The sequence below is a fragment of the Danio aesculapii genome, chromosome 10 (assembly GCF_903798145.1).
Source record: "Danio aesculapii chromosome 10, fDanAes4.1, whole genome shotgun sequence".
Lineage (NCBI taxonomy): Eukaryota > Metazoa > Chordata > Actinopteri > Cypriniformes > Danionidae > Danio > Danio aesculapii.
In genome coordinates, this window is record NC_079444.1 from 10,529,993 (window position 1) to 10,552,372 (window position 22,380).

General features: G+C 36.0%; 1 protein-coding gene across 3 annotated transcripts in view; it reads left to right on the plus strand.

The window, feature by feature from the left end:
• The first annotated feature begins 1,709 nt into the window (after window positions 1-1,709).
• The window catches only part of rc3h2 (ring finger and CCCH-type domains 2), a 52,939-nt gene continuing 32,268 nt past the window's right edge, over window positions 1,710-22,380 (plus strand). The window contains exons 1-6 of one of the 3 annotated variants that reach the window (XM_056467629.1): window positions 1,710-1,955; window positions 7,661-7,964; window positions 9,583-9,700; window positions 14,381-14,614; window positions 16,065-16,240; window positions 18,783-18,983. In XM_056467629.1, coding sequence (XP_056323604.1) covers window positions 7,734-7,964; window positions 9,583-9,700; window positions 14,381-14,614; window positions 16,065-16,240; window positions 18,783-18,983 — 960 coding nt within the window. In that variant the 5' untranslated portion in view covers window positions 1,710-1,955; window positions 7,661-7,733. Of the gene's footprint in view, window positions 1,956-2,449; window positions 2,509-4,422; window positions 4,552-7,660; window positions 7,965-9,582; window positions 9,701-14,380; window positions 14,615-16,064; window positions 16,241-18,782; window positions 18,984-22,380 lie in introns of those variants that run through there. The other 2 variants (XM_056467631.1, XM_056467630.1) reach the window with 2 other exon arrangements.

Sequence of the window (22,380 nt, forward strand, 5' to 3'; positions counted from 1 at the left end):
TTCATTATCTTTTTGGCTTAGTCCCCTTATTAATCAGGGGTGGAATGAACCGCCAACTTATCCAGCACATGTTTTACCCAGCGGTTGCCCTTCCAGCTGCAACCCAACACTGGGAAACAACCACACACTCTTACACATTCAATACAGCCAATTTAGCTTATTCAGTTAAAGTGTACTGTCTTTGGACTGTAGGGGAAACCGGAGCACCCAGAGGAAACCCATGTGAACATGAGAGAACATGCGAACTCCACACAGAAACGACCCAGCCCAACCAGCGACCTTCTTGCTGTGAGGCAATTGTGCTTGCTACCCACTGCGCCACCATGCTGCCCCTGCCCTCAAAAAACTTTGGGTCAAATTAAGATATTTAGGATTTATTAAAGATAAAGATAACACACACACACACGCACGCACGCACGCACGAACACACACACACACGCACACGCACACGCACACACACACACACACACGCACACACACACACACACACACACACACACACACAATAAAAAGCAAATATACTGTATATGTAATATAATTAGGCCTAAATAAAATACAATACAAATATACAAAGGCATTGACTTTCTAGAGGCAGCATAATTAATTTGAAAATATGTATTTAAAACTATTTATTTATATTTATATTAATTTTTATTATTATTATAAATGGGTTTAAAAGCATATTTGGACATTTTTTTGGTTTGTAATAAGTTAGATAATTAAACCAGTGTATCTGTTTACATATTGATTTGATTTATTTTAACCTAATTTTTGTTTATTTATTTATTTCCTTCATTCATTTTCTTCTCAGCTTAGTTATTCAGGGGTCCCCACAGCGGAAGAAACCGCCAATTTATCTAGCATATGTTATTATTTACAAAACTGCATTTGTTTGTTTCAATCTATCTATCTATCTATCTATCTATCTATCTATCTATCTATCTATCTATCTTTTTATCTGTTCATTATCTTTAATATAATAATTTAAAAAAATCATATTATTAAGCACATTTAATGGCATTTATGTTAATAGCTGTATATTTATTATAGTTAGATTGTTTTCATGTATTTCTTTATTTAATTGTATTTAATGTGTTTATTTATCTAAATGTTTGTTTGTTTGTTTATTTTCATTAAATCATTTTCTTTTTGGCTTACTCCCCCCATTAATGAGGAGTTGACACAGTGGAATGAACCGCCAACTTATCCGGCATGTGTTTTACGCAGCAGATGCCCTTCCAGCTGCAACCCAACACTGGGAAACACCCATACACTCTTGCATTACCACACACACACTACAGCCAATTTAGTTTATTCAATTCACCTATACTGCATGTCTTTGGATTTGTGGGGGAAACCGGAGCACCCGGAGAAAACCCACGCGAACACGGGGAGAACATGCAAACTCCACACAGAAATGCCAACTGACCCAGTCGGGGCTCAAACCAGCGTCCTTCTTGCTTTAGGGTGTCATTTCTCGAGTTTCAGTAACATTTCATGATTCATTTCACGGCAGACAAGACGAAACTGACGCTGTCACAAAGTGAAGTGCAAAAGTATATATTTCCTCAACTCTAAATGAGGGGATTTTGCTCGTGAATATTCATTAACATCGCTGACGTCGCGCTGTTGCCCTCCAATGGCAGACCCCTGGCTTCTGAATATTAAGTAAAAACACTTCGCCATAGTAGTTTTGCTATATTCGCTGACGCTCATGGGAGTGTACCTGCTCATGCTGAACATGTCGCGCTGTCAGGGAATGCGCTCTCAAATCTCTGGAAATTGCAGACATGATTTTATGTGATGTCCGGTCGGGATAAAAAGACGCCAAAAAATTCGGAAAAAAAACAAGTTCGGCTTTGCTGTGAATAAAAGACTGCGATGAAGAAACTGGTGTTGATGGCGAAGTGCAAATAAACTATGGACGGTTATGATGAGACTCTGTTTCGCCTGCGGTAAGTGCAAGACGCGCGACTTTGACAGTTTATTATTGGGAAGTAGCATTGAGGATCACCGCTGCTGTGGCGCGCGCTGCTTTCAAGATGTGCGCGAAATGATTACGCAACATCATCCCTATAATAAATAAAACGATTTTCCAAACTTTTTTCTTGATGAAAACAAATAGTCACTCAATGCATAGGCGTACCTGTGCAACAGCATTTGGCGTTGGTTTAAGTTCATTGCACAGCTGCGTAATTGCGCAAATTTTCGTCTGGAGTGATGTGTAATTGCATATTTTATTATATCTGATTAATATTTTTCATTGTAGTGTTTATTGAATGCTTACTCAAAAACAATAATCAGTGATCAATCGTTTCCCTATTAATTTAGAATACCTGGTTATTGTTAAAGTAAGAAGAGAAAGTTTTAAATAAGTTTACGAGTGAACGGCCTGTCAGTAAAGTTGCACAACAACATCAAGCATAATTCGCGCTCAATCAGACTTCCGCGTGTTAACAACAATCGATTGTACCACGCTTCGCTCATTTGATCCACCCAAAGCATTAGGTAATTCATTTTTTTATCATTTCCAATCACGATGCTCACATTTCTACATATTTTAACTACATATTATAGAAACCACAGTATTTTAAGATGATAAACTTAAAAGTATCCTAGTTTCAGTTTCAGTATCACTAAAGAGCACAGATGTTCTGTTGTTGTCTTTAAGGGGGTTTTTCAAACTGAAACCTTTCTTAGATAACGCATTATTAGAAATATGAAAACATTCTCTCCTTTTTAAATGAGTAAATGGAGTTTTAAGTTACTTGACAAGACATTTTACAGTATATGTTCATTTGCATGCATAACCAAACTGGCAGGCAGCATAATCCGGATGATTGCACAAAAGCAGCTTTGAAGGTTTTTTAAAATAGTTTTATTCTTTATAGTTTTATTGATTCTTTCTTTGGCGGATCTTAAATATTTTTGGAAACATTCCTTTCTATTCTTAAAGAGACAGTTCAACAAAATACAAACATTTCCTCAAGTGTTTTTACAATTTTATGAATTTCTTTCTTCTGCTAAACACAAAAGAGATATTCTGAAGAATGTTGGAAACCAGCATTGACAGGAACAACAACAACAAAGATATCGAAGTCAATGGCTGCTGCTATGCAACATTCTTGTTTGTATTCAACAGAAGAACGAAAGTCAGGTTTGGAACAAGTGCAGGAAGTGTAAATAATAACAGAATTGTAATTTTCATGGGTGAACCATGCCTTTAAAACATTCTTCACACTAAGATAAAAAGGGCTCTTTTAAGAACTTTTCACCAGATTTTATTTGGGGAGCCAAAAATTGTGCGTTTTTATGAGTTCATGACCAATATTTTGCTGTTGCAACTTAATGGAGCTTGTTCTGGTGCATGGGGTGAAACTGTACATGTGTTTAGATGTATGAAGGCAGAGGAGGTGTCTGGGGTAACAAGGACATGATGTTCCAACTTTGGGGTCACACTGACCTAAAGATACACTCGCATGCACATTTGCACCCATTACCCCTCAGCATTCCTAGGGGTCAGGTTCTGGGTCTGTCAATTTACTGAAGCAAGCGCTTTCCATGAAATACAAGGGACTATCCGTCAGGGGAGCCAAGAGCAAATATTCCTAAAACAATAGTTTACCCCAAAAATGAAAATTCTACAATGAAATAGCTACTATGAAAGTCAATGACTACTTTTTCCTCAGAATATCTTAAAAAACTCATAGAAGTCGGTACCAGATGAGTGTGAGTAAATGATGACAGAGTTGAAATGTTTGGTGAACTATCCCTGTTGGATGGCATGTGGGTTGTAGCTAGTATAAATTAAAAAAATTATCATGAGATATACACTTCAATAAAATATTTGAAGTCCAACAGTGTGTACTTTTACTTGAGCTGAATTTTAAACTTACAGCCAAACTGTAAATGAATCAGATGTAGAATAGTAAACAATGTTACAAACATTTTCCTGTTTGAAAGTTCTTCTCATTTTTCTGCACCCCCTGCGTCACATGGACACAAGTGTTAAGTGGTTTCCTGTTTATCATTGTGAAGTGATCTTTCTTATTTTTGAGGTTTGCACTATGTTCCAAACGCGTGCTCGCTTCAAGCAGAACTATTTTTAGCATGTATTATTTTAAAACCTATTGTATCGTCACAGCTGCGTCATTAACATCACATCTAAACAAATAGTAACCAAATACTGTACTGTGTGTACTGTAATTGTTTAATTCTAAAGTAATGCTGTATTTCTTATTAAGAAGATAAAGTAATAACAATGAAAGTACCCAACTCCAAAAGTATAACCCACGGGTAACCACTCGCATGACTGGTGTGGTGGGTGGGCGTGTAAAAGCCAGATTTTCCTCGAGCAGATGCTCCCGTGACCGTGAATCATTGAATCACGCCCCGAAACCCACCGCCGCAACTTTCTTCTGTCCCCACGAACACGTTTTGTCACGCGCTTGAACTCCGCGACATTAAATATTAATATAGCGTGGAAATATGACTCGCGCGAGCAGAATCGAGTTACTCTGTGGATGTTTCACGCACGCGGTCACTTACACGGTGGGTATAATTTCATACATTAATATATGTGCGCTATGGCTGCCTGTCTATTACGGGTGTATTTTTATTTAACGTATTTCTAGTTTAATTGGTTCATTTAACTTTTTAGAACATTTAAAAAGTATTATTGAATTTTACTGTGAATATTTAGCCTATTTTGTTTACTTTTAGGCTATTTTGTTTACTTTTGTGTAATATTTATTTACATAATGCAATGTTATTTTGCCTATATTGAACATCTTTTATATTTTTTAAATGTACTTACTAGTTAAGCTGTGTTTGAATTATTTTAGAAGAAATTTGGCTGTTTTTCTTCTTTGCATTTAACCGTGTTAAGAAATAAATGTACTACAGTAAAAGAGAGAAAAGACCACATGGCCCCTAGGCATGAGCCTGTCTTGACATATGATTGATTCTCAACAGCAGTCGGGGCCCTTGTGTAACTTTGCATGACATGGTGCTTCTGTCAGGGTATGAAGTGTCTCTGAGCTTTTCCTGGAGGATCAGATATCAGCCAATGGGGGGTCGTTCAGCAGGTGTTAGTACAGCAGCTGAAGGTGTGTGTAGTAGTATAGTAGGGGAATGAATGATTTCTTTTACCCAAGTAATTTCACACCTTCCGACAAGAGCCATTGGTGAAGATAAAGTCCATTTTCATCTTTTCATTTTATATGTCTTTCTTTCTGACTTTCCTTTTTGCTTGGGGTCTGTGAAATATGTTTAATGTGGTGTGGCTGTTGATGGCTGTTTGTAAATCACTCTTATCTGCTCCACCTTCTGTCCCGCCGGAAGTCCCTGAAGAGCAGCAGAGTTCAGAAACAAACAGGCGGATCTGGAGGAATACTAGAGGGAGGGGTTGAGTGAATGGAGATGTGAGGAACATGAATGAGTGCAAAACAGTTTATTCCTGGAGCTGAAGCTGAGAAGTGATGGGAGCGTGAATGGATGTCAAGTGGAAAATGAGAGATTTATATATATATATATATATATATATATATATATATATATATATATATATATTAGTGCTGTCAATCGATTAAAAAAAGAACTAATTATTCACACTTTTTTTTAATTAATCGTGATTAATCACATTTAAACGACTGAACGTTTTTATGGCTATTCAAATGTAAAATTATTGTAAATTCAAAATATCATTGTTTGAATTTTTGCTAAACTTGTAACACAGATTTCTTCATGTAAACAACACACATGAAGAAATAAACCATCAAGATCCTCAAACAGTTGGCTTGAAAGCCATATTTATTACAGGAAAAAAAAACACAGGCATGGAAGTGCCATTTGAATTATAAAACAATCAATGCCAATAAAAACAAAAATGATTTCCATGTTGGATTCTAAGTGGACTGCTAAAAATTCCAAAATACAGGCATCGCAAATATGGAAATTGGAAAATTCTAATAACAAAGTGTTGAATACAAACAATTGGGCTCATTGAAAAGTTGTATTGCTGAGAGTTGAGAACATTAATTATAAAGTAGAAAGAATTTTGCTTAGTCCTCCTTTACATTCAGCCAGTTGCTATGACAGTCCAGTCTGTTGTCATTATCGGGACTGTGGCCCTTTTCTTTTGAATGATGTGACCTGAGAGTGAGAACAAGCAGAATCACAGAATCAGCATATGAATTTCGGTGCCACTGGTGCTGCGACAAGGACATAAGAAGCATCAAAGCGTCAAAGGCACACACAGTACGGATTGTGTCACACCAAAGACTATAGAATTCTTACAGGGACTTTGGTCACACCATCTCTAAACATTAAATTCTAAACAACAGACACCGTCCGTTTGTTCTTGTTCCTAGGAAACACACACACACACACACAATGCGCGTGGTACAGCGTACCCGAGCGACTCCCTTCAGATTCATCAATACGTACCATTATGTTCATCAAATTTGTTTAAACTAAGCGTTCTTAAGTATGGCTATATTATACGAGCAAAGAATCCGACACAGCAAAGTGAAGCAGATGCTTTACAAATGTTGCGTGTAAAGGGGGAAACACGTCAAACTTAATGAAACATTTGAGGGTGCATGGACTCAACTTAAGGCAGAGGAATGGGCTGTCTTTGAAAGCTTGCGACATCATCTGGCACTTTCATTGAGTACATTTACATGGACACCAATACTCCAACTGTAATATGATTAAGGAAAAAGCTGATTAAGAGTCTACCATGTAAACAGCTTTTTTTGATTACCTTAAAGGAGTTGATTACCCGAGTCACAGAATGCAAAGTTTTTTCTTTCCATTTGACACTTCTAAAAGTGCTTTCTTGGTCTTATCCATATTTCTTTTTCTACGTTGAACACACGTCGGCCACAACAGGAAATAAAAAAAACTGCAACTGCATTAATTGCGTTCATTTTTTTAACGCGTTAAATATTTCAAATTAATCGCATGCATTAACACACAAATTTTGACAGCAGTAATATATATATATATATATATATATATATATATATATATATATATATACATAAAATAAGAATTATTAGCCTTCCTGAATTATTAGCCCCCTTGTTTATTTTTTTCCACAATTTCTGTTTAACAGACAGAAGTGTTTTTCAACACACTTCTAAACATAATAGTTTTAATAACTCATTTCTAATAACTGATTTATTTTATCTTTGCCATGATGACAGTAAATAATATTATACTAAATATTTTTCAAGACACTAGTATTCAGATTAAAGTGACATTTAAAGGCTTAACTAGGTTAATTAGGTTAACTAGACAGGTTAGGGTAATTTGACAAGTTATTGTATAGCGATGGTTTGTTCTGTAGACAATCAAAAAAAAAAAGTTTTTTTTAAAATATATATATATATATATATATATATATATATATATATATATATATATATATATATATATATATATATATATATATATATAGCTTAAAGGTGCTGATAAAAAACATTCATAATCGTTGGAGCAAGTCGTGGGTTACATGCATTCAACCTACGTAGTATAATTCATGAGCAAATGACTTTTGAAATGTATTGCCTGATTGGGCAGCGATGCAGAAAAAGCCACCTGCCTATGTTTTCAGACACAGCCAATGCAATCCAGTATCTTTTTATGTTCTCAGGTGTGTTTAATGCACCAGGGCGTGGAGGCATGCGATCTACCTGAGCAAGATTGTTCCACCTGGAGGTCACAGGATGCCGGTGCAGGCAGCTCAATGGACCGAGTTTCTATCCTGCCCCATTTGCTATAATGAGTTTGATGCCTGCAGCCACAAGCCCATCAGCCTGGGGTGCTCGCACACCGTCTGCAAGACCTGCCTCCATAAACTGCACCGCAAGGCCTGTCCTTTTGACCAGACGGCCATCAGCACTGACATTGATGTGCTGCCTGTCAACTGTGCCCTCCTGCAGCTGGTGGGGGCGCCGGTGAGTGGGGTGTGATGGGAGATTTGCATAATTGCCTTTGAGTTTTTGTATGGGTCAGGACATCCAAAAAGCCTTTTTGGGTTGTGAAGCTTAAAATGCTAAATATATATATGAGCAATATCACACGAGTAGCAGTGCGATATGGCTGTATATCAGTACTAGTGAGAGGCATGCGTTGTGTCCCACCAGTGACGATATACAGACACATCGCCCTGGTACGAATGTGATATTGCATTTATACAACAGTTCGACGGCATAATCGTGCATATAATAAAGAAAATCAAACACAGAGTTTAAAAACTTTTTGTATGAGGAACTACTTTCGTCCGCCATTCATTCACATCTGCAGCTGACGTCAGAACAGCAGAAACTGTTGTTACTTCACAAACGTTACTTTACAGCTAGTATTTAAATGATTCTCTAGCGTAATATCTAAAGTGATGACAAAACAAGTAACTTTGCTCACATTTTAAGATTATAAGGCTGAACGCCATGAAATGCCATCAGTCTAGAGACATTTTCCAGTATTTCTCTGTTGCAATCAGGATTTCACAATAATTAACCCAAACACTACCAGATTACTGTTGGGTTTGCGATAAGGAAAAAAGCTAAACATATGCTGGCATGTGTTCATTCTTTCTGTTTACTGAGCTAGTCTGCAGTAACGAAAACAGGAGACTCATTAGAAATAAAATGATAGCCAACCAAAAAGTAACTTAGCGTTATACAAAGAGTGGCCAACACAAAATACATACATTCCTGATATGTGAGTCCCATCTCACCCTCAATACACTACAGTTACTATGGTATAAATACAGCACTACAACATACAAAAGAGTGAGAGAGATCGACGTAGACTTACCAGTCACTTACCAGTTTAATAATGATTTGATCAGCTGTAGTTTGAAATTACGCTGTTTTTCTCTCTAAGGGCTTATTATGCGGTCTCTGTCTCCATCTTGTTGATGTACAACATCAACCGTCTTTGCTCTGCTTTATGACAGGCTGACGGATGCCGACACGCTGTATCTCCGAAATTATAAATATATAAAATAGGCATTATCCTTATAAATAAGCTGCATAGTTGCAATCTAAACAACTACATTCTCACCTAAAAAGCCTCAAAAGTACATTATGTTGTCCAACAGCTGCAATATTTGTCAAACTGTAGTGAGGTTATTAATCTGCTGTTACTCTATATGGGCGGAGTAATACAGAAGGGTGAAGAGGCTGTACGAGTGCTGATATTATGGGAATATTGCACGGCTGTCAGCCAATCATATTTAAGACCCAGGCAGAAATGTTGTATAAATATACATACATTATTTTATTATTTAAAAATATTCAGTACTGTCATATTTGTAGTGAAATATGTAACACTTTTACATCAATTACATTATATGTTACAAATACAAATCTATAACATGATAGGACATTACATAAAAACATAAAATCTATACTATAAACATGAAGATGTGCACCATTTAATATACCATTTTACATATTTCTTCAAACAGGTACTGATCACTAATGGTGCCATTTAACAGTGATGTCATTATACCACATTAGAAATCAGCTTCATAACTTCCAACGTTTTTTTTTCATTTTATTTCTGCAGGTTCCTGAGGGAGAAGTTGTGAGTGTGGGCAGTGCTGAAGACACGAGACATTATGAAGTGTGCAGGATGTGCGTGGAGGAGCTGGCTCTATACCTCAAACCAGTCAGTGGAGGAAAAGGTGAGTCTGTGAAGACAGAGACGCAGGTGGATCAACATTTGGTGCTTTAAGTGCACCATTTTTGTTTAGGTTTGTGGCACAATGAGCTCAGATTAGAATAGCGCAACATTTCCTGTTGTTTGGCGGTTGCATGTGTTTGATCTGCTTGTGGTTGGAGAAACCAACGTCGGTGAGAAAAACAAAAAACTGAAACTCCATGACCATTTTAACAACAAAAGTAATCATGCACATGTTTTATATGAAATAAATGCAATTAAATAAAGGTAGCCATTTGCAATATATGAAAAATGGCAATAAAATAAATCCAAACAAAATAAAATAAGTAGCTATAACACACTCATAGCACTCATGGCTGAATATAAGCACTTTTGTGATTTTGTGTAGGCACAACAGCGCTAATATACAGTCATAACACACTGCTACAAGTGTAATTATACAACAGTTTGAAATATTTAACAATAAAAAGACCTACAGTACGGGGAAAACTAAATCAACAGTTCTGTCAGTATTACTCTACTGCATCTGGTAATTCAAAAATATTAACCGCATAAATAATAATATATAAAATAAAAAAAAATAATAACCCCATGTCTTTTTAATAAAGGACTAGATTGAATGTCCACTAAGAAAAGTGATGAATCCTTTAAACAAAGCCTTTAGGATGAACTCATTAGACATTCTTTGTCTCCATTCAATGGTGAATCAATGTAAAGTCAACTGTCACTACAAACACATACTGTACCACAAAACAGAATACTTTCATTAAATACTGCTATGATTTATACATAGATATATACACTGAATATCGTACGGACCCTGAGCATGCGTCGATAGCGCCGCCATATTAGTACAGTGCTCCCAGGACAAATGTCATTCAATCGCACTTGTCAAGAATGTGAAAATGTTGGACTTTTGCGCTGCGTATGAGTGTAGCAATGAGTAAAAAAAGAAAACAAAGCACAAAGGCATCACATTTCATAGGTAAGTTTTAGTTTTTTACGATTTTGTATGTTACGAATTTTGCGCTAAACAAGCAACGCTATTAATGATAAGTCTTTTACTGCCCTGACCATAAGGGAAAGTAGCATCAACTCTCACTAAATACCAGGCTTATGCTAGTTTTGTTGAATAAAATAAGCAAACAATGTAAATGAAATATGATAAGAAGATGCTGCGGTTCTAGAAACTTGTATTATTGTCAGCTAAGTGAACGAGTCGTTCATAACGGAGGTTCTTTCACAAATGAATCGCTTCCCTCTGTTAAAATTAGAAGTAAAAGCAGGCAAGGGGGTGTTGTTCAGGACACAGATGATATCAAATTTAACAGGGAGGGAAGATAATACATTTCCATGCACACAAACACATACTCTTTGTCGATAATGCCCTTGCGGTTCTCTATCCACCGATGTAGAAAAGTGATGTAAAATTATAATTTTCGTTAAAAAAAAAAATCTTTGCATACTGACCACCGGGAAAACTCCCAATTATAATATATATATATATATATATATATATATATATATATATATATATATATATATATATATATATATATATATATATATATATATATATATATATAAATGTGTATATGTGTATATATCTCTGGCTCTGGATGGCCAGTTCTTCACTGCACTGTGGTCCCACATTCATTTCAAAGAAGCCCTACCCTGTACTAAAATGGTGGCTCTATTGATGCATTCTTTCCAACAGACTACAATAGCGTAGGCAACATCTAATGTAAATGTGATGTCAACATCTATGTGATTTATATTAATTAGAATTTATTGAACAATGACAATCAGCAATCAAAATGATAAAGATGCAAAGCAAATCAGTCAAAAAAAACTTTGGCCAATTTTTAATATAGAATTGTATTTCTAATGTTATTACATTGTATTTAAATGTATTATATAAGGTTGCCCTCAGTCAAATTCATTATTCTGGAATAAATAATAGATGTCTGAGACCAAATACTGTTGTTAGATGTACAATTAATTAATTATACTTCATGTTTAACCACTACAGAGACATATGTCAGATTCCAAAATAAGTGTCCATGGTAAGACTGCTCTTGGTTTTTTAGACATACTATCACTCACATTAGAAAGCCCTTTTTATATAGGCACTGTAAAAATAAACATATTTTAGGTCTAAACAGCAGCAGACACAACTACAGCAGTATTTGCCAAACTGCCTTCAAAAGACAAAGTCCAGTTAAACATGTTGTAGGTAGAGTAATGCTTTCATTTCTCTGAGGTTTCATCTCTGTCACAAAGCCTATTTTAGGCCATAGCTCAATTTTAACAAGATGTGAAGTTACTGCACTCTGCCTTTTGATGTGAGTTTAGTCCTCTATCAAGACACTGCAGTGAACAAAGCATCAAGTGGTTGTAATGTCCCACATTCGGGAAGCACCTAGTATATATAAAAATGAGGAATCATGTGTTGTCTTTTCTCTAACTTTTTGCATGCTGACTTGCATAAGTGATGATTCTATGTAAACCAATAGTGTTCAGGATGAAGTCTAGCTTCCACCCTTTTGATACCATACTGTTATGCTTGGTACCCTTACAATGCAAAAAATCTCCCCCAAAAAGTGCTACTGTACAATATACTGTTTTGGAACTTCTGAAAGTGGAAACTGAAATAAATGCATACTGTGTTATTTGTACCAAACCGTACCACTCAGTGGAATTGAGTTATTAGAGAGCTGGTCGCTAGAATATCTCAAAACCCTCAGCCAATCAGATTTAAGAACAGGAAAGATCTGCAATTTCATATATTATTGCATGTGAGTTGCTGGTGGTACTTACCACTGAGTGAATAATGTCCCGCTGGCTGCTGTGTGGACTTTGAGAATGGCTCTTTGCAGGCCAATAAAACACTTGTTCTCCATGAGCAGTAAAGCTTCAGGCCACTCATGTCCTCGGCTGCGGTGAGTGGAAAAGTCTGTTTCAGGACTCAATTGACTGTTTTATTGGGATAATAATAAAAGTTACTCCTCTCAGTGAACTGGTGGGGCGCTGAAGCTCTTAAACTGCTCATTGAAGAGTTTGAGCTCATAACAGTATTCCTCCACCAAACCTCCACTATTATCTGCTCTGTGATCGTAAAAAGACTTATGGGACTTTAACCCTCAGGATGTTTAGCAGCTCATGGAAGTAAGATCAGTTGTAGAAGAGATATGGCATATTAGTGGTATTATAAGCCCTGCTTATGTCAAGCACAATAACTTAAACAACCAATGAATGGTAATTCTCTGTTTATTGTATACATGTCCTGCTGTTTTGTAATTTGTAACTTTAAATGCCCAAGCTCTTTAAGCAGGCTGGATTAATATATAGAGGAATTTATTTTTTTTAAATATTTCCCAAATGATGTTTAACAGAGCAAGGAAATCTTCACAGTATGTCTGATAATATTTTTTCTTCTGCAGAAAGTCTTATTTGTTTTATTTCAGCTAGATTAAAAGCAGTTTTTAATTTTTTAAAAGCCATTTTAAGGTCAAAATTTTTTGCCCCTTTAAGCTACAGTATATATTTTTTTCGAAAGTCTACAGAACAAACCATCGTTATACAATAACTTGCCTAATTACCCTAACCTGCCTAGTTAACCTAATTAACCTAGTTAAGCCTTTAAATGTCACTTTAAGCTGTATAGAAGTGCCTTGAAAAATATCCAGTCAAATATTATCTACTGTCATCATGCAAAGATAAAATAATTAGTTATTAGAAATGAGTTATTAAAACTATTATGTTTAGAAATGTGTTGAAGAAATCTTCTCTCCGTTAAACAGAAATTGTGGAAAAAATAAACAAGGGGGCTAATAATTCTGACTTCAACTATGTATATATAATAAAGGGCTATATAGATGTCTTAGAAATGTATATAAAACATAATGATAGAATTATTATCATTTAATGCATCTCAATAGCAATAACTAATGTAATTGAAACCAGGATTATTTGACTAAATATATATTTCTTAAGTTATAAATAGCGATGCCACCTTTTTTTACTATTTTATGCCAAAAAATGAGAATATAGTTTTATATTTGATTAAAAAAATGTATTCTGCAAATACCTACTTCTTTGAACTGCTGATGACAATTCCTATTACACCTTCTTTTTTTAAAATATCACAAGATATCAAAATACATGTTTACAATATACATCAATGTTAGCAAACCTTAATAGAAGAAGTTAAATGATTTCAAATTAAAAATAAAGCCAAGAGCACATTATAAGAAACACAGTGAATTTTTGAATATTATTGCACATCTGTACACAGTATATTTATATACACACAAACATTAACATACATATTTAATATACTGTTAAAAAAAGTTTATTAATTTTTTAAATACCATTTTCTTCCAGGGTCATTTTTTTCCATTCTGTACTAAACTTTAGTAATAAACAGAATGCCCAATAAATTAAAATACTTAAATGAATAGAAATATGTCTGTAAACCTTGGCACTTTTTTATTATTTTATGCCAAAAGTGCTCTAAATTACTTTTTTTTTTTTAATTAGGAAGAAATATCATGAGTAGTTTATAAAACAAACACATACTGTAACTATAAATCATGAATCCAAAGAAACTTAGAATTGTCTAGTGGTCTCTTTAATTTGTTTTATAGCCGTATAAATGTGTATGATGTTCTGTCCCGCACAGGTGTAGTGTCGGCGAGTTCGAGTGCTCTCAGTCGGCCCATGCAGAGGAAGCTGGTGACGCTGGTGAACTGTCAGCTGGTGGAGGAGGAGGGCCGCGTACGGGCGGTGCGGGCCTGCAGGTCTCTGGGTGAACGTACCGTCACTGAGCTCATCCTGCAGCACCAGAACCCACAACAGCTCTCTGCAAACCTGTGGGCTGCAGTGAGGGCACGCGGGTGCCAGTTCCTTGGGCCTGGTGGGTTTCTTTGTGTCGATTTTAAATTATTGTTTGTTGTTTTAGCATATTTTGGGTTATTTGAAACTTTGGAAAAGTAGCTCTACTTTTAAATAAATATAGAAATTTAAATAGAAATGAAAAAAATGGATTAAGAAATTAATACTTAATAACAAAAGACTAAAATAAATAATAAAGGAGTATTTAATTAAAATTCTATTATAAAATAGTAAATCAATATATGGATCAATAATGGAACTTAACAAGTAACTTAAAATATTTTAGTCCTAAACACTCATCATTTAAAGACAAGGGTTAAATATCAACGTAAAATGGAATGTGTGTGTGTGTGTGTGTGTGTGTGTGTATAGATATATATACAGTTGAAGTCAGAATTATTAGCCCCCCATTAATTTTTTTTGTTTTCTTTTTAAATATTTCCTAAATTATGTTTAACAGAGCAAGGAAATTTTCACAGTATGTCTGATAATATGTTTTCTTCTGGAGAAAGTCTTATTTGTTTTAGTTTGGCTAGAATAAAAGCAGTTTTTAATTTTTATAAAAGCCATTTTAAGGTCAATATTATTAGCCCCTTTAAGCTATATATTTTTTTGATAGTCTGCAGAACAAACCATTATTATACAATAACTTATTCTATAAGTCTAATAAGGCCAAATTAACCCTAACCTGCCTAGTTAACCTAATTAACCTAGTTAAGCCTTTAAATGTCACTTTAAGCTGTATAGAAGAGTCTTGAAAAATATCTAGTCAAATATTATTTACTGTCATCATAGCAAAGATAAAATAAATCAGTTATTAGAGATGAGTTATTAAAACTATTACGTTTAGAAATGTGTTGAAAAAATCTTTCCGTTAAACAGAAATTGGGGAAAAAAAATAAATAGGGGGGCTAATAATTCTGACTTCAACTGTTTAGATACACACACACATATATATATATATATATATATATATATATATATATATATATATATATATATATATATATATATATATATATATATATATATATATATATATATGATTATTTACATTTAAATACTTCCTTATTGACCCAATAAATGAGCCTTGGGTAGTATAAATAATATTAACGAAAAATATAAGTACGTTTCATGGCTAATGCTGATGATCCAACTGAACAGATATCATTAGACTTATCATCCTAACTAACTAATAATAATGTCTGTCACCACTTTTAAGTTGCAAATAACCCAAATATGCCTGAAATGTACTGTATATTAAAAAAATCCAAAAGTGTGTGTTTGTTCTTGGCTGTCAGTGATGATTGCTCATAGGGCAGATTCTGAATGGGAAAACATTGATTTCCCCATCTGATCTCATTTTGAGTTTTCTAGTCTGAGAACACCAGAGCATAACTCAATTCCTCCAGCCTGACGAGTTCACACTGATCTCTACTCTGACTGCGTGTCTTCATCTGTGTGTATTTCAGCCATGCAGGAAGACGCTCTGAAGCTGGTGCTGTTGGCTCTGGAAGACGGATCTGCTCTGTCGAGGAAGGTTCTGGTGCTGTTTGTGGTGCAGAAACTGGAAGCACGGTTTCCTCAGGCGTCAAAGACCAGCATCGGGCATGTGGTTCAGCTGCTGTATCGAGCCTCCTGCTTTAAGGTCAGAGCAGAAACCGTTGAGCTAAAACCGCTGATCACTTTATGGCATTACACTCAGTGCTCCATCTCTGCCATGAATCAGGAAGAGAGTCAGGAAAAGAGTTATGAGATGTGTTAAGTGTGTCGTAACTTGATATGGTGTGGATATAAAGTGCCTGGCAATGGCAATATCTCAGAGCGCTTTTACACTGGCACTTTTGATGTGCACCCGGGTTCGTTTGACCTCAGAGTTCAGTTCGTTTGTGTAATGTGAACCTGAGTCCCACTGAAAAGGATCGTCTGGGGTGTGGTTCAGGGTGTAATTGCAGGGGGGTTTAATCTCTAATTAATGCTTCATTGAAAGACATCAAAAAAGGATGTATGGGGGTCTGCCCTGTAATAGTTAAGAAATAATCTGCTCTGATCTGTATCTTAAATAATGTTAATAATTAAAATAATAGATAATGTACATATACATTTACCAACCCCTATAATGGTTCATACCATTGTGAATGCATGTTTTCGGAATAAATGGGTGACCACATGGGAAAGCTAGGTTGCTGCTGGAACTGGTGTTAGTTAGACCAGCAGAGGGCGCTCAACCTGCGGTCTGTGTGGGTCCAGACGCCCCAGTATAGTGAAAGGGACTCTGTATTTTCAGTGAGCATTTTCAGATGAGACGTTAAACTGAGGTACTGTCTTTCTGTGGTCATTAAAAAATTCCAAGATGTCCTTCGAAAAAGAGTAGAGGTTTAACCCTGGTATCCTGGCCAAATTTGCCCACTGGCCTCTGTTCATCATGGACTCCTAACTATCCCCATATCATAATTGGCTTCATCACTCTGTCTCCTCTCCACCAATCAGCTGGTGTGTGGTGTGCGGTCTGGCGCAATATGGCTGCCGTTGTGTCATCTAGGTGGATGCTGCACACTGGTGGTGGATGAGGAGATTCCCCCCATTGTGTAAAGCGCATTAAGGCTCCAGGAAAGCGCTATATAAATGTAAGGAATTAAAAATATAAATCCTGGTTTTGGTTCATGTGAACTCTGGTACGGTTCACTGCAGATGTGAACACAGTCACTCTGAATCATGGAAGTGAGCTGCTATTAAGCATGTATGAATTGCTCAGACAGTGTATTTAAGCGTTTGCTCAGTTTTCAGACACAACTGCAGGCAGAAAGAAGGTATTTCTACTAAATTTTTCAGAAAACGGCTCTCTTCTCATTCATTTTAACATTTGTTTTACATCCATGATCAATATATGCATGTGCCGCTCAGTGTTAGCATGCTGAAAAATAAACTACAGTCCAAAGTTCAAACTTTGAGCATATGGGCAGTAGTATCCAACCATTTTATTGCTTCTCTCGCACTACCATTACCTAGCAATAACTGCCACTGTGATGATGCAACTGTACTGTGGGTCAGAACTAAAAACTACTGTGTGAAGTTCAGCGGGGGGAGGTGGGGTCAATCGAACTCAGTTGTGAACCAGGCAATCAAAACAAAGGCACCCTTTCAAAAAGTCTTGATAAGTTATTGATAAATTGTGAATCTATATGTTTGTGGATAAAGAGGACATATCAGTTTGCACATTTCAGTGCGCTATAATTGGGTCCCAAATGTTTTTACTAAACCAGAAAATGGGATAAAAGACAACCCTGTCATTTTGTTTTAGTAAGGCTCCTATTGATGCAAGGATGGGATCTTAGGGTGCACTCATACAAGGCTATCTGAACCATGCCCAGGTGCTTTTCCTGGTTCGTTTGACAAGTGTGAGTGTTATGAATCGGGCCCAGGCGCAGTTCAGGTGACCGGCCCTGGCCCAGTTGGAAGAGGTATGCTTGTAGTGTGAGTGCAAAGCGCACCTGAACCTGAAGCTGAAGACGTAACGTCACTTTAAAGGAACTGTTTCATACGGATTTATAAATTGTTCTAATCATTTCTACTTTTCAATGAACACAAACTCTCGTAGTTTATTAAAGATGCAAACCCCTCGTTGCTCGTCAGCTAGCTGCACCTTCTGCAAACCTCCTTACCTCCTACAAACAAACAAAAATCCATGTTAAAAAAACAAACGTCCTGTTGTTGAGTGTACCAGTAAACATAAGAGTCTCCATGACTTCCAACTTTCTACTGGTCGGTCCTGAAATTTTGGCTGTGTGAGATTCGCTTGTCTTGTTGTTTATATCAGAATAGCTTGTACAGTCACCACCCTCTTCTGTAAATGATTTGCATTTAAAGGGATACACCAAAATTGTACTTTTGCTCATACAGGTGCTTATTTGTCAAGTTATGGTATTATTATGTGGGGTTTTTCTAGCTAAAATTTCACAGATGATGATTCTCCTATCCTATGATTTTTAATAAACAGCTAAATTAAATTAATTTATAATTTACTAGATTTAAAAAAAATCATAGATGCAGTAATCTTATGGAAACCTTCTTAGCTTGATTTACTGTGCCATCTTATCAAATCAATTACCTCAATAGATCATTTACATCAAATGCCAATCAGCAGTTGATTATGATGTAAATTATGTGCATTTCTGTCCATCTTTTTTTAGGTGACCAAACGTGATGAAGACTCGTCACTCATGCAGCTCAAAGAAGAGTTTCGCACGTATGAAGCCCTGCGGCGCGAACATGATGCTCAGATTGTTCATATTGCGATGGAAGCAGGACTGCGCATTTCACCTGAGCAGTGGTCATCTCTGCTGTACGGCGACCTCACGCACAAATCTCACATGCAGTCCATCATAGATAAGGTACTGTGTGTGTGCTGCACCTACTCATTGTAACTTAAGGCTGATTTATACTTCTGCGTCAAGCATTTGCTCCGGCGCAACCTTCGCATGGTCGCAGACCCCTCGCCGATGCTGATGGCGATGCTGTCGCACACCTCTCAAAGAAAGTAACTCCACGTCGCAAAAACGAGTAGCGCAAGATCCGTGATTGGTCGGCTTTTTAGCAGTGATGAGTGTGGGCGGTGCTGAAAGCCATAAGTTTGAATGTTTACAAGTGTCAAGTAACGTGAAATAGCTCTAGATGGAAACTTTTGTTTACTTTATGATTAAAGTTGTTGCACGTCTGCTGGTTCCCGCCTCTGAAAAAGTGAAATTTAGCTTCTTGTACATTAGGGAGCGTTCAAAAAAAGCTAAACACCTGTGAAGAGACTCGACACAGAGAAACATAAAAACCTACTGTCCTGCTGAAGTGTTATTGCAGAACAGCACAAACAGCAAGCTGAAGTATAAATGTACAGGTACGAGCCTTTATAGGTAGTACACTGTAAAAATGATTAATTGACTTTACTTAAAAAAGAGAGTAAACTCGTTACCTTGTTAATTACCTTGTAATTATTAAAGGGCACCTATGGTGAAAAAAATCTCCTTTTCAAGCAGTTTGGACAGAAATGTGTGCAAGTAAAGTGTATAAACTGTCATATTGGGGTGAAATAAACACACCCAGTCCTTTTTTTCCAAATTTAACAACATAAAAACGGTGGACCAATTGGAGCGGTTTTCAGACCGACCGCATTTTTACGTAGGAGTGCGGTCCCCCCGCCCACCAATATTGATTGACAGCTGCGCACATTAACATTTCCGCTAGTCAAGTGTATAATCATATCATCAAGAGAGGACGAGTGCAAAGCAGCCGGGATTAAAAGGTGTGTTCAGTTCGCTAGAGTCATCAATCATCATCAAACGTGATCAAGAGTGAGTTTCACATGTTTAAAATGTTTTAAAACAGAGCATGCGTGTAATGAATTACAGCGATTCACTTCAGATTCACTTAATCAGCACGGCCGCGTGTCAGAACAATTAGAAAGGAAGACACTTCAATCGCGGTTTGTGGACGTTAAATCAGGTTTATTTTGTACATTAACACAAGAGATATCCATACTGCAGTGGATATTACCAGTATCATGACACATATGCGTGCAAAACGAGAGCTAAGCTTAACGCGCTGTATCTCTCTCTCTCTCTGTGTGTGTGTGTCTGCGTGTCTGAGCTATGTGTGTGTGTGTATGTGCCTGCATGTGTTTGTGTCCTCGCTGTGTTTGTGCGTGAACTTTGTAATGACATTGTGTGTAACTCATTGTTGCAAATCCACAAAAAAATGCATCAAATAGTGATTGTTAAAGTTCTTACTGTAGTATTTCTCACACACGTTACATGAGATCTGCTTCCTGAGGCAGCCGAGGGCGGCGATTGCTGACAGGCACGTGGGAACAGTGGGCGGGGAGGACTAGCCTTAAAGGGCCAGTACAAAAAAACAGCAAAACCTTTTTTCCAGCTATAATATAGACACTTCAAACTGCTATAATAAATAATCTGATGGGTGTTTTGAGCTGAAACTTTACAGACACATTCTGGGGACACAAAAGACTTATATTAAATATGAAAAAAGGGGTAACCTATGTGCCCTTTAAGTAAACAAACTATGTGCATAATTATAAAAGTTAAGTTAAATCAATGGGTTTACTGTCAACTTCTTGCTTTTAAGGCCACAGGTTTCCTCCCTTTTCTAAAGTAAAGTAACTAATACCTTTTTACAGTGAACAATACTCTCTGGTGAAGGTTAAAAGCTTCCTTTATCTAAGTTTAAAGTTTAAAGATACAGTTAAAGTCAGAATTATTAGCCCCCCCTTTGAATTTTCTTTTCTTTTTCAAATATTTCCCAAATGATGTTTAACAAAGCAAGGAAATTTTCACAGTATGTTTGATAATATTTTTTCTTCTGGAGAAAGTCTTATTTGTTTTATTTCGGCTAGAATAAAAGTAGTTTTTAATTTTTAAACACTATTTTAAGGTCAATATTATTAGCCCCTTTAAGCTATATTTTTTTTCGATAGTCAACAGAGCAAACCATCATTATACAATAACTTGCCTAATTACCCTAACCTGCCTAGTTGACCTAATTAACCTAGTTAAGCCTTTAAATGTCACATTAAGCTGTATAGACGTGACTTGAAAAATATCTTGTCAAATATTATTTACTGTCATCATGGCAAAGATAAAATAAATCAGTTATTAGAAATGAGTTATTAAAACTATCATGTTTAGAAATGTGTAGAAAAAAATCTTCTCTTTGTTAAACAGAAATTGGGGGGGCTAATAATTCAGGGGGCTAATAATTCTGACTTCAACCATATATAAATCAGACTAAGTTATACAAATTTAAAGTTATAAAAACCAAACAGTTAATTCCGTTCCCATTTTATAGTTGATAAAGCAGATATAAATTCATGTTCATTACCAAAAAATGGAATGCCTGTAAAAAATTTGACAACCTCATTTTTAACCATTGGACATCAATAGTAATAATATGATACAACTGATTTAAAAAAGCTGATAAAAATAAACAAATGTAATTTCTACATTCAGCAATTTAGTTAAGGAGAGAATAAAAATGTAAAAAGTAAATAGTAAATTCTATGTTAGTACTCATTTTAAGTTTATAAACGTACTTGTAGGTTTATTGTACTTAAAACTGGAGTTTTGTTTACAATGTATCTTTGAAGTAATATAAAAATAGCAAATCTACATTTTTGAAACTGGTGTTATCATCATGAACAGTGAAAAATGCAGTGCATGATGGAAACCGCATAATCAAAAATTGCAATCATCTGTCTTATGAATTTAGATTTTCTCAAAGAATCAGTGAGTACATTTAGATGGACACCAATACTCTGATTTTAATTCAATTAAGACTATACTCTGATTAAGAGTCTAGCATTTAAACAGCAATTTTTGATTAATTTAATCTGACTAAAGTCATAATCAAATTAAACAGAAATCAAATTAAGACTTGTAGAGTATGCTGATTTTAGTCACATTATTGAGGTGCAGTACATGTATCACTTCAATCAAACTATTACGGTCGTGTAGGACTTTCCATACACACGGCTGTTTTTTCCCATACAATATTAAATTCCATTTAAACTATACACCTCCAGCAGTTCATACTCGCAACCAATATCTCGTTTTTCACGGGGGGCATGCATGAAATGTTCCTGAATGAAAGTGAAAGTGCCAAACTGCAGTTAAAGTCAACAAAGAAAAAATGAAACCCCCGAAATTACGTGAAACTCTGGAGGAAATGTGGAGAGCGTGGTGACGCAATGACGTTAATCGAATTATGGGCTGTAACATGTAAAAC